We start from the raw sequence: 13,181 nt of genomic DNA, 5'->3' as shown, positions 1-13,181 counted from the left end.
AGGCATTTGTTCAAAATCATTTTTATATATGCAGAAGGGTGTTCCTCAAATTAAGCTTCACTTAGACTAATTTTCAAAATTGAAGTGTCAAATGAGCTTTTAAAATCTCTCTCTCTCTCTCTGTGCCATATGTAGACAGTTTCAAAAGTTTAAAAATTCCACAGTGCATGTCCATTGTTTCCTGGAGCCCTTGATTACACAGAATGCTTCACTAAACTGTTACCAGGAAAAGATGTTGCAATGATTTATCAAAACTAAGAGCACTCACAGGAAAAGATTAGGTACACTGAACTTCAAAAATAATGCACAGCTTCAGGACTCACTTGGTTCATTTGGTGTGCAGAAGCTTATCTTTTCTGTCCATTGAGGCATAGGAAGGGTAGCAATGAACTTGAACTTTGTTTGGAAGCAAAATAGGAAATATTTATAAAATGGAAGTGTTGCATTAGTCTTATTGGTATATGGGTCAAATACAAAATAAGTGATAAGCAGCTAACAAGATTGTGAATAAAATAATGTAATGTATTATCTTCCCATACAAACATTTAGCACAGTTAAGAATTTCTAGTTGTGAAATGTTTTGCTAATGAGTGTTATATTTGTCCACTATACTTAATGGTGAGATTTTTCAAAAAAGCTTAAGGGAGTTAGGTGCTCAGCTCTCATTAACTTTCAATGGTTGCTGAACACTTCATTAGGTAAATAAAGAAACCTGTTTTGTTTGATTAACAGAGTTTCACTATTCGGATCAGAAAGGATGATAACCCTTTATCTCTGTGATTTTTTTTTCAAGGATGGAAGACAACATGAGTAAACAGTGTGCCCTTGTTGCCAAGCAGGCTAACGGCATTTTGGGCTGAATAAGTAGGAGCACTGCCAACAGATCGAGGGACATGATCATTCCCCTCTATTCAGCATTGATGAGGCCTCATCTGGAGTACTGTGTCCAGTTTTGGGCCCCACACTACAGGAAGGATGTGGAAAAATTGGAAAGAGTCCAACAGAGGGCAACAAAAATGATTAGGGGGCTGGAGAACATGACGGATGAGGAGAAGCTGAGGAAACTGGGATTGTTTAGTTTGCAGAAGAGGAGAATGAGGGGGGATTTGATAGCTGCTTTCAACTACATGAAAGGGGGTTCCAAAGAGGATGGATCTAGACTGTTCTCAGTGGTGCCAGATGATAGAACAAGGAATAACAGTCTCAAGTTGCAGTGGAGGAGGTTTAGGTTGGATAGTGGGAAAAACTTTTGCACTCAGAGGGTGGTGAAGCACTAAAATGGGTTACCTAGGGAGGTGGTGGAATCTCCTTCCTTAGAGGTTTTTAAGGTCAGGCTTGACAAAGCCCCAGATGGGATGGTTTAGTTGGTGATTGGTCCTGCTTTGAGCAGGGGGTTGGACTAGATGACCTCCTGAGGTCTCTTCCAACCCTGATATTCTATGATTTTTTAAAACACTTAAATAACTTAGGGGCCTAAACTCCATTTTCAAAATTGATTTAGATGCTTAGGATCAGATTTTCAATAGTATTTAGGCACTGAAAAATGCAGGTAGTGCAGCCTAATGGGATTCTCAAAAGCTCCTAGGCACATAACTCTCATTGACATTCAACTCTCACTTCCACTGACTTTCACTTTTGAAACTGGGTGTCTGGGGTGCTTTTGAAAATGTTTGCCCAGATTCTATTTCAAATGAAAAAGGAACAGTTGATAAAGATTTAAGAATGATTTCTTCTGGAAGAGAGAAAACTAAAATTCAGCAAGGAAATCCAAATGCATGAGCTTTCCTGCTGAGTTTACAGGCACTCAAAGTGCTTTTATAAAAATCTGTCCATGCCTCTGGCTAGATAAGATATACACAAAATAAAAGTTGTTCATATGGGAGAAGTTCACTTGTTGGGAATGAGCCAGCACAGGCCCACACTCCATCTCCACTCAACTTGAACACTCACTGAACCCAGTGAATGGGCAGAGCATTCGTCCCCTCTTTGCTTGTAGGGTTTAAGCATTTAGAGCCAGATCCACAAAGGGCCAGAGGCATTGCTATGCTTAGTTAGGCACATACCCAAAGGCTGAAATTTAGGCTTTTAGCATAGATTGATTATGTAAGTGTTGCCTTAGTATGTTTTGCAAATTCTATTTTCACACCACCCTGTCTCTGAAAAAGCTGTTTCCTACTGTTACGGTACATTTTCCTCCCCTGTTTAACCAAGACTCTTTTAAGAGAAAACTACTGCATTGCATTTTAGGTGAGATCCTTACCCCTGCTCGGGATTCTTTATGCCAGGGAAAAGGGTTGGAGCAGCATAAAGAGGACCTAAGAGTTCAGTAACTGACTAGGGGACAATTCTACTGGCACTAACACTGCAGAAGATGGCTGTAAGGCTGCATCCTGAGTTCTGTTCCACAAGCCTTAAATATAGGGGACATGCTGAGGGTTGGAAGGGCATGTTGAGTATGCGGCCACAGCATGCAGAGCTGATGAGATGCTTGGCAGTGAGATTCCCAGAGGGCAGTCCAGGGAATCTGCCATAACTTAAACAGGCCTCAGGGCTGTTTCACCAGGGTCCTCTTCAGCGTCTGGAACAGCTCAGGGTCAAGGGGGCACAAAGTTGGCTGAGGCTGTGTCTACACTGGAATTTGAGGTATGACTGAAACACAGGTAGACATACCCACACTAGCTCAACCCGCACTAGCACAGCTAAAAACAACAGTGTAGACACAAGGGCATGGGCTTCAGCACAGGCTAGCAGCACAAGTATATGCCCAAGGGATATGTACCTATGTGATTATATAGCCCACACTGAAGCAAATGAAGACATGGCAGCACAATTATTTTTAGCCATTCTAGAATGGGGTAATGCTAGTGTGACTATGTCTATCTGAGCTGCAATCAGACCTCAAATTGCAGTGTAGACACACCCTTAAGGGCATCCCATCTCTCAAGCTCAATGCTGTACCACAATAACGTGGTGAAATCTACAAAAAGTGGACAAAGTGCAGAAATCTTTACAGCGAATCTGGAATGTCCATATGAATTATGTACATGAAAGTGTCCCAAGCCCCTGAATCAAATATATATATAATCAGACAAAAATAATATACCAAATCAATATCTGAGATTTAAAAAAAAAAATCATACATTTTGAATTTTCATCTAAGTATTATGGAACACTCACTTAACACTCGTAAAATAATTCTTCACTGAAGGTTAAACTTCATATTAATCTTTGTTTTAAAATGTTGATATCTTCATAATACATTTTAGTAAATATTCATTGTTTTAAAAATAATAGATTTTATTTTAAAAGTCAGTGGATTCTTACTAACTAGTGTAATATAAAGGATATACTTTTTGGCTGCCAATTGATCAGTGAACATACGTCAATATTATTTTCATATAGTGGCCTGTGAAAATAGCTGGTCAGCTCAGGAGGAAATTTGTTTAAAAAACAACAACACTTAAATAACTTACTAATTTGACTCTGTGACCAGGAGTGGCACTGATTTCCCATGTGCATTCCTTCCTACTTGGGTATTTGTCTGGCCAATTAGGACTTGTGATGACTCCAGTCGGACTATGGATCTTCTGTTCACACTCAGCTGTGCCAATAATGATAGCATCAGTTAGTTTGGAAATCTGTGTTAAGATGTAGTCAGAAAAGCAGACTTTTTATCAACTGATTCATTGAAAGGAAAGGATTTTCAGGAAGCTAGCTAATCACCTCTTCAGTATCCGGTATCACGTTCATCACCTTTGGCAAATACATCATGGAGATTAATCTAGCACTGCTTGTTTACTGACTGACCATTACATTTACAGTGTTTTTTACAATGGATCACACAAACCTTCTATGAACAAACTATATATATGAATGATAAGCCTAAACCATTTATCTAAATGAAGTCAATATTTTTCCATTCCCACTACTAAGCCTTCCTCACAAATAAAATTAAATAGAAAAACCCAAAATGGAATTCCTGCCTGAAAATTTCATATTTTGCTTTTCTGCCTTCCCACTAAAGCAGGCATTAAAGGTACTGAACCTTGATTTTGGAAACCATGATTAATAGAAAGAGAGAGATACTGTTGTTGGCAAAAGACTGAGAATGAATAGTGAATATCTACTGAGAAATGTCTAACTATACAAGGTCTTCTTTGTCCTAACCAAATTAGTAGAAGTGCCTCTCATTAAATAAATACTAATATTTAAATTTAAATAAAGCAAGGATAAAATGATAGAACGACTCCACCTTCTTGAATACTTTCCCTTCAAGAATCTCAAAAGACTTTATAAACATCAGAGAATTAAGCCTCACAACACTCTCTGAAGGAAGGTCAGGGCTTGTCTAAACGGCACCACTGTCCAGACTAGAGGGATGTGATTTGTAGAGTGCTCTAACTGCCCCATGTAGACCCTGCTGGATTGCATTAAAAGGTACCTCCCTTTTCTACATGATGATAACTTTCTACAGAGATGAAGATAACTTTCTAAAAGATAGCCAGGTCGTCTCTACTATCTGCTGTTCAAATGCCCCAACCCTTACCTTCCTTGCAGTCATGTTTATTTTCATGTAGCACAAATCCATTGCGGCACTGACAGACATAGCTTCCTACAGTGTTGATGCATTCATGCTGGCAGCCACCGTTGTCCTTAGAACACTCGTCCTTGTCTAAGGGATACACAACATGGTTCTGTGAGCATCACATCTATAGCTTGTAGAACGTAGACAACATTTTTATATTAATGTTTAAGTCCAGAAAAGGGTAAACTAAGGCACAGACAGAGGCGTAGCAAGCGCCCTCCGTACCCTCTGACCGGAGGGGGCCCCGCAAGGAAGGGGGCCCCTAGAAGTGGCAAAAAAAAATGTAAAGTATAACTAGGTAAGTGACATTTATTGACGCTATTGCACAATCCATGTCGGTTTTACTGACAAAACCGTGAAGTCATTATGATATATCATAATGCTATTGGCTACATCAGTTGTCTGTCGGTCAGTTTCGAATTTTAGTTGGACCCATTCAAAGAATGTGTATTTGCGTTCATAATGGCGGTCGGCGGATAAATGTTATTAATTTAGTTGTTTAGTTTTTTATCGTTTCTGCATTGTAAGGGGCCCCGGACATATGTTCGGAGGGAGCCACGTTCTTTGTTGCTACGGCCCTGGGCACAGACCTTATTCTTCTCAGTATGGCAATTTAATTGTACCTTAGTTCTACCCATTCATTGTTCAGCCTGCAACCTTGCACCATGGCACTATTATTTTAGTAAATTCCCATGGGAAGTGAGGCCTATTTCTCAAGAGACAGAACAAAGTAATTTCAAGAAAATAAAGGATATAGAACAAATGGCTAATATTACTATTCCAGCTAGTTTTATTGATATAGATTTCATAAAGTATCTCTTCAGTGGCTACAGTTCCATGAACAACAAGGAGTTTTACTATCTGGACAAACACATAAGGTATTCCCACTTCATACCAGTTCTACAATGCAGGCAGATTGGATGTTCAGGCCAAACAAGGTTTCAAGCTCTGCACATGTTGATATTAAAAATAAGTTACTCAGCATAAACATTATCAATTAGTTGTTTTGTTCAAGCAGAGTGAAAAATGTGCTTTGATTTTAATGAATCTGGACATTACAAAACATCTCAAAGGGGAAAATATATTGTTAAAAAACACAGAAAAGAAATTGATGTTAATTATTTCAGGGAGATCTGCCATATAGCATGCAGTCCTGTTTATTAACAAGTAATCCTCTGTAAAAAAGCTTTTAGTGTGTTAGAAATCAACCAGACGGTAGGGGAGAAAATATGAGCTACATTACACAGCCACCAAATTCACTGCAGGGAAAAAAGCCAAACTAGATTAACAGGCAGTCATTACAACAGAAGGCATCAGCTGCCACCATTCTGTGTCATTTGGTTGTTGTCATTTTAGGTGGGGCTGGTACATTAAATCAAAACTGTCAGACTGTTCCTGACATACATATATAATGCCATATCACACTGACATCTGTCATTTCAACATGCAAAAAAAAAATTGAACTTATGGTCATATCAGAAGTCAGACTGTTTCAGAACTGGGATGCAGAGCATGCATCTCATTTGCCCTCAGATTTCTTAAGATATACGAAAGGGAGTGTTATTTCTTAACAAAATTCATATGCAATATTTCAGACCGTGTTTGGCTCAGTAGGAATTTCTACAGAAACACAAGCTGTCTTATATAATTTAAGCTTCTTGTTACTGTTTTACTCATATTGTATTACCTCCCCCTACCTTTGTTGAAGCATATATATATATATATAGTAATACAGCAAAAGGAATCTTTACTGTCTAAGTACTTACACAATACCTGAGCTTTACGTGCCAAAATGTACTTGAAGCTTGACTTATTGACTTGCAAGCTCTTCAGTAAATGTATTTGTATTTACAATACATTGCTGTACAGCAACATGATGATGATATATATTCATAGAAAAGTCCTGCAAGTCAAAACCAAGTTTCCACTGCATTTTCATTTGTACTATAAATCTCAAATCTGTTTGCATTGAGAGTGCTTGGGAGCGTCCTGCAGATGCGGACAGATTTGAATGTGGAGGAACAGTTTAAAAGTAAACACACTTCACAGAAGCGGTTTATATTTGTGATCATTTAGGAAAACATAAAAACTCAGAAGGATACTTCTTGCAGGTTTTCTAATAGGAACACAAAGTCAACATCATGAATTATTTGATTTCAAGCAAAAGTTTTAATCTCTCATCTTTTCAAAAGCAAGCACGTGCACATACTCCCTGTTGCAAGATTAGAAGGGTGACAAGCAAATAAGAAATTAGAATGCAACGGACAATAACAGAAACTCATCAGCATTTCCTCTTATATATTAGTAGCTAAAAGAATGGAAGGTAAGCTCAAATGCTTTCATCAAAGGTAACACACAGGAACATTCCAGTAAAGTTTTGTAATAAATAAAATAAAGGCCCTTTCCAGTTCCCCATCTGCCAAATTGTCTGAAACAGAAAAGTCTACTCTCACATTAAATAAATATGTATTATTCTGAAGAATAATCTCAAAAAGGACATGTGCTTAAAGAAATGGGCCTATAATGGCTCCCTTCAAAGATCAGCTCTGTGCAAAACAATAATCAAAAGGTAGAAGAGATAAGCTTAGTGACACTAGGATGGAAATAATTTATTGCACACTTAATGAAGGATGCAATTGTTGAACAAACAATTCATGATGTTTGTTCAACAATTGTTGAATAAATCAGTATGGATTTTTCCATCATGTCTGTAGCTCAGTTTCAGAATTAGTTTGTATTAGTTATAGAAACAAATGTTTTGCTTAGTAAAAACAAAATCATTTGTTGCGCTGACAGATGGAAATCAGTCTCCCAATTTTGAATGGATGCTTTCTTCCTTTTCGTTTGTTTGTTTCAAGACTCAGTATAGGGAAAGATCCATTCTCAACAAAATGTTAGATTTTAACAATTTAGAGGACACGTGGTCATACCTCTGAGATCCCCAGAGGCCACCAGTCTATGAATAATACGTACTCGACCTGAGGGGGCAACCTGTATCAAGTCCTTGCATGATTCAAAAACAAAAATTTTCTCTTTGCAGGAAGTTTTCTTGTCTGTGGAAATAAATGTACCAGGATAGTGCCAGAGGTGAGTGTGTGCTCCAACATGAATCTGCTCAAGGGTAGAAACATTTAAGCTTTTCTTTTTAACTGCTCACTGAATCATAACCCACCAAAAAAAAAAAAAAGACCCCAGTAAAATTCATTCTTATGCATCAGACACAGTGACTGTTTTAAATGAGCGTGCAAAACATCATATTTATTTAAAACCACAAAAATAACTCTAGAGCACATGATAAATGAAAGCAGTTTAACAACAGGTTGCTACCAGTGATTAATCATACTATTGTTTAAGAACTTTATTCAAAGAAATGATTATAGCTGCTCTCATGACCATCACCTTTCCTACACAGAAAATCAAACATTGGTTTTTTTTTCTGAAGCAAGGTCATGTTGAATGATTCAGCAGCCTACTTTTCCTTGTGTGCCCACAGCAAAAACCTTGCAATAGGTTGCCCAATTATCCACATGAAGGGCACGAAACTTGTAATAGGAAGTTCTATGCTTCAAAACTTAATATTAATTTAAAAAAAAATTGACAAAACTATTTCCAAAAAATATCAGTTATCTGTAGCCCCAAGATGGTTTTAAATTATCCCTTCCCCCTCCTCAAGACACTAGATTACATCTATACAACACCTGTTCTGTTACTTATAGAAAATCACCTTGAAACATCCCTCAAGTCACAGCACATGAATACACTCACACATAAGCATTCTTGGCTAAATATGTGCGTTCTGGAACACTAGAAAAATTTAGGTGCTGATGGCTAGTGAAGAGATAAGAATTTATTATTAGAAAAAATGGGTGTGTGAATGGAATTCAGTTGTTGACTCAATCTCTCTGATCCTCTAAAATATATACTTTTCTATGACCATGTTAAACTTGGTGCATAAATCTTTGTTTTCAGAACTCTCCACTCACATTTTGTTATGCATCTATAAACACCTACTAACCATGGCAACCTACTAACCATGGCAACCATGCAAGCTTATCCTTATATTTTTTATCTGAGATTCCCAGACTCCAAAGCCAGAAGGGACCATTGTGACCATATAGTCTGACCCCCTGCATGACACAGGACAAAGAACTTCCCCAAATAATTCTTAGAGAATATCTTTTAGAAAAACATCTAATCTTAATTTAAAAATTGTCAGTGATGGAGATTCCACTAAGATCCTTGGTAAATTGTTTCAATGGTTAATTGTTCTCACTGCTAAAAATTTACACTTTATTTCCAGTCTGAATCTGGGTAGCTTCAACTTCCAGCCATTGGATCATTCTATACCCTTCTGTGCTAGACTGAAGAGCCAATTATTAAATATTTGTTCCCCATTTAGATACTTATAGACTGTAATCAAGTCACCTTTTAACATTCTCTTTTTTGTTAAGCTAAATAGATTGATCTCTTTGATTCTGTCACTATAAGGTATGTTTTCTAATCCTTTAATCATTTATGTAGCTCTTCTCTGAACCCTCTCCAATTTATCAGCATCCTTCTTGCATTGTGGGCACCAGAAATGGAAACACTATTTCAGCAGCAGTCGCAACAGTGCCAAATAAACTCTCTACCACTACTAGAGTTCCTGTTTATGCATCCTAGGATTGCATTACCTCTTTTGGCCACAGTGTGACACTGGGAGCTCATGTTCAGCTGATTATCCACCATGACCTCCAAATCTTTTTCAGAGTCACTGCTTCCCAGGACAGAGTCCCCCATCCTACATTCTTTGTTCCTAGATGTCTATACTTACATTTAGCCATAATCAAAGACCTGTTTGCTTGAGCCCAATTGACCAAGCAATCTGTATTGCTCTGAATCAGTGATCTGTCCTCTTATTTATTTATCACTTCCCCAATTTCTATGTCTCCTGCAAACTTTACCAGATATGGTTTTATATTTTCTTCCAAATCACTGATACAAATGTTAAATAGCATATGGCCAAGAACCAATACCTGCGGAACCCACTGGAAACATACCGACTCAGTGATAACTGCCCATTTACAATTATATTTTGTGACCTATCAGCCAGTTTTTAATCCATTTAATCTGTGCCATATTAATTTTATATTGTTTTAGTTTTTAAAATCAAAATGTCATGTGGCACCAAGTAAAACACCTTAGAAAAATCTAAATATATTATGTCAACATTATTACCTTTATCAGCCAAACTGATAACTTCATTTAAAAAAAAAATCAAGTCAGGTTGACAGGACTGATTTTCCATAAACCCATGTTGATTTGCATTAATTACATTACTTTCCCTTAATTCTTCATGAATTGAGTCCCAAATTAGCCACTCCATTATCTTACCCACGACTGATGCAAGGCTGGCATGCCTATAATTACCCATCATCCCATTTACCATTTTTTAAAATTGGCAGTTGAGACCTGACTGTAAGATGCTGAAAGGCCTGTACCGGCACAATTGATTACGCCTGGGTTTTTGGGTCAATATCATCTTAGCAAGAATTGTTTGTGGGATGGGATTGTCATAATTTTGTCCACCAAATTTGACTACATGAGATGTCTTATACAGAAACAGCCAATTTGTTTCTTGGCAATTCATAGGAACATCCTATTGTATCAGACTAATAGGCCATGTAGTCCAGTATTCTGTCCAACACTGACCAGGATCAGCTGCTAAAGAGGAAGGTACAACAAAACCCCATAGTAGTCAGTTGTGGGACAAGCTTAGTCCAAGGAAATTTCCCTACTAAGGTCCAATAGTTAGAAATGGGTTTATGCTTTAAATAGTGAGTGTTTATATCCCTTCCAAAACTTTTTCAAAAATATATTTACTAGTCTAACTCTGGATAACTCCACAAAAATGTCTAATTTTTTTGAATCCTATGAGTTCCATCATCTAATTACGCATTCTGCAAACAAGTATTTTTTTTAATTTGGTTTGAATTTTCCATCTTTCAAATTCATTGACTGTCCCCTTGTTCTTGCATTTTAAAAATGGAACAGAAACTCCTGATCTACTTTCCCCAAACAATTCATTATGTTGTGGTCCCTTTATCATGTTCCTTCTCATTCATCTCCTCTCTAAGGTAATCTGTCCCAATCTTTTCAGTCCTAGAAGGGGTTGTGCTGTGTTGCTTTTCCACTTTACTCATTCCTGGAGGGGAAGAGCTCAAAGAGGGTGGCTGTGGATACCTACACATCCTCCCCTAAGCATTCCATTAGATCCCATATACTTGTGAAGTGCTTGGAGAGAACAAACGGAACAGTGGTATCACTGGAATGCTTATGATAGAAAAGAAGGCATAATGCTGTGTATCTGCTCATGTGTTCAGCTAAGACTGTTGAAACCATCCTAGGCACAACTGAGGTGATGTTGCTGTGTAAGACTAACTGTTCTGCAGAACTTATTGGCAGTATGTATGCACCTTGTATTCTGACAGTATGATTACTACCTGCCAGACAGATACAAAAGTAAGACTCTGTGTATGTGTGTGTGTGTGCGTGCGTGCGTGCGTGCGTGCGTGCGTGTAGGGTCACACTTGAATATATCTTATGGAGCTCAGTGTTTCCAGCTTGTATGGAAAGTTTCCTCAGACATGAACCTATCCTAGTCAACTTTGACTTTGTCAACTCTCATATAGACTACTGTAATGTTCTTCTAATTGGACTTCCTTCAAATTTGTTCCATTGACTGGAAATGTTACAGAATATAGTTGCTTATTTGTTCCTTCAGGTAGCACCTGGGAGTCTGTTACACTCAACTTCCAGCCAAAGGACATATTAAAGTTGTAATATTAGAATATAAAATCCTTCATAATTTAGGTTGTCTCTTGCCCTATACTCAACAGTTACAATCCCTTGAATTTAGGCTCAGCCAGTAATGAGCTAGAAGGCAGGCAAAGTTTTCATGGCTGAGGACTTGTGGTTGTGGAATTCCCTTGCAAAGGAGTCCCAAAATAATCCCTTGGATGTCTGCAAGAATGTTATACAGGATGGTGCCCTTTTCTTTTTTTAAATGTCTTGGCTCTCTCCCTCATTTTGTTAATTTACTATCCTCTTGCTTAGCATTGCATGTACCTTTTGCTGGTGGGAGGATTGCCAGATATTGGGTTTCCCCTTTTGCTAGATTTTTTTGATGATGACTGACTGTATAATTAGAATGATGAAGTTTTAAAGAGGTTGTATTGATTCTATTATGATTTTAGTGCAATGCTTAAAGGCCTTCCAATACAACTTTTAAACTGAAAAATAATAATAAATACATGCCTAAATTCTCTAATCTATACATTTGCTAAAGATAGTCTTGTATTTTTCATAAGGCATAATTAAATGAGGAATTAAAGAAGAACATAGAGTCAGACCAAAATGATGATCTAATCTCAACTTTCAGAAGTCAAAATATATGTGCTGAAGATTTCAATATATATAGTGCCCTCAATGCCTGGATCAAGAGCACATGTTGTCTATAATGATGAATTTCTAAAACTAACTCCTTTTTTTAGCAGTAATTAGAGATCAGAGTGACAAACTGCCAGTGCGCTGATAACAAAGAAAAAACAAGCTTCTTTTATCTACTTTCAAACTTATTTGAACATCTTGAATTCAAAAGTTTGACTTAGACTAAAATATTATGAGGTGGGTGTTCTGTGATAAAAGGAACAAAAGCAAGTTATATAGAAGAAAACAACTAAATTAAACAGCATGGTGAGAATGGAACAGAGTGGGAAACAGGGTGAAAAGTAAATTCACACAGACTGTGAAAAATGAGCAGAGAGTAGAATGGAATTGGTAAAGAATTGCAATGAAAAATAAATGCATAATATTCAGTGAATATGGAATACCCATATAGTATCCCATCCAGTTCTTTTGAAGGGTCAGAGAGAGAGAGCGTTTTCTATCCTCACTACGCAAAACAGGTTTCCCTTTAACCAGAAAAACATTTTGGTTCAGGTTCATCGCTAGTATAAGTTCCCTGATTTTAGTGAATTTAACCCAGAAATAAACTTAACCCTTTAAAAAATTGTGAGTTTAAATTACCAGGAAAAAAATGGTTTGTGAACTAAGTTAGTTTTCAAAACAGAGACCAAAGGAAAATAAATAAATAAACAAATTGTCAAAGAATTTGACACGCTCATCCTTTGAACCCCATGAACAACAACTCTGGTCCCTCCCCAACACACACAGTTGTTCTGAGTTCTTTTTAGTACAAACCTTGGCTACTAATAGGGTTAACATTCTTTAAACAATTCACCTACACTTAAAAATGCAGAAAAAGAGATTGCTTGTTAAACAGAATCTATATTCAATAGGTTCATCATCCACAACTTTTGGGCTACAGCTAATAAACAGATTATAGTGAATACCAGGGCTACTTTTGCTATACTGCACCACTATAAAGGTATCAAAATAATAGGATTTAACTCAGAAATATGTATACTGAATACTAACAGTGATCTGAAAATCTAGGACTAGATCATGCTAGTCACTAGCCCTTATTTATAGGATAATACACACTGTCTTTAATGAGTAACCCGTAAGCATGTAAATAAGGACTGTTCACTCAAGG

At 37.2% G+C, this 13,181-nt stretch overlaps 1 protein-coding gene across 2 annotated transcripts in view; it reads right to left on the bottom strand.

Moving 5' to 3' along the window:
- The window catches only part of TLL1 (tolloid like 1), a 197,083-nt gene that overhangs the window by 17,624 nt on the left and 166,278 nt on the right, over positions 1 to 13,181 (bottom strand). For both annotated transcript variants that reach the window (XM_050946175.1, XM_050946176.1), the window contains 2 exons: positions 4,547 to 4,672; positions 3,474 to 3,601 (listed from right to left, as the gene is read on the bottom strand). In XM_050946175.1, coding sequence (XP_050802132.1) covers positions 3,474 to 3,601; positions 4,547 to 4,672 — 254 coding nt within the window. The remainder of the gene's footprint in view (positions 1 to 3,473; positions 3,602 to 4,546; positions 4,673 to 13,181) is intronic.

This window comes from Gopherus flavomarginatus, chromosome 3 (assembly GCF_025201925.1).
Source record: "Gopherus flavomarginatus isolate rGopFla2 chromosome 3, rGopFla2.mat.asm, whole genome shotgun sequence".
NCBI classification, from domain to species: domain Eukaryota; kingdom Metazoa; phylum Chordata; order Testudines; family Testudinidae; genus Gopherus; species Gopherus flavomarginatus.
The sequence above is the reverse complement of the archived record's forward strand: the minus strand, read 5'-3'. Positions and strand labels throughout refer to the sequence as shown.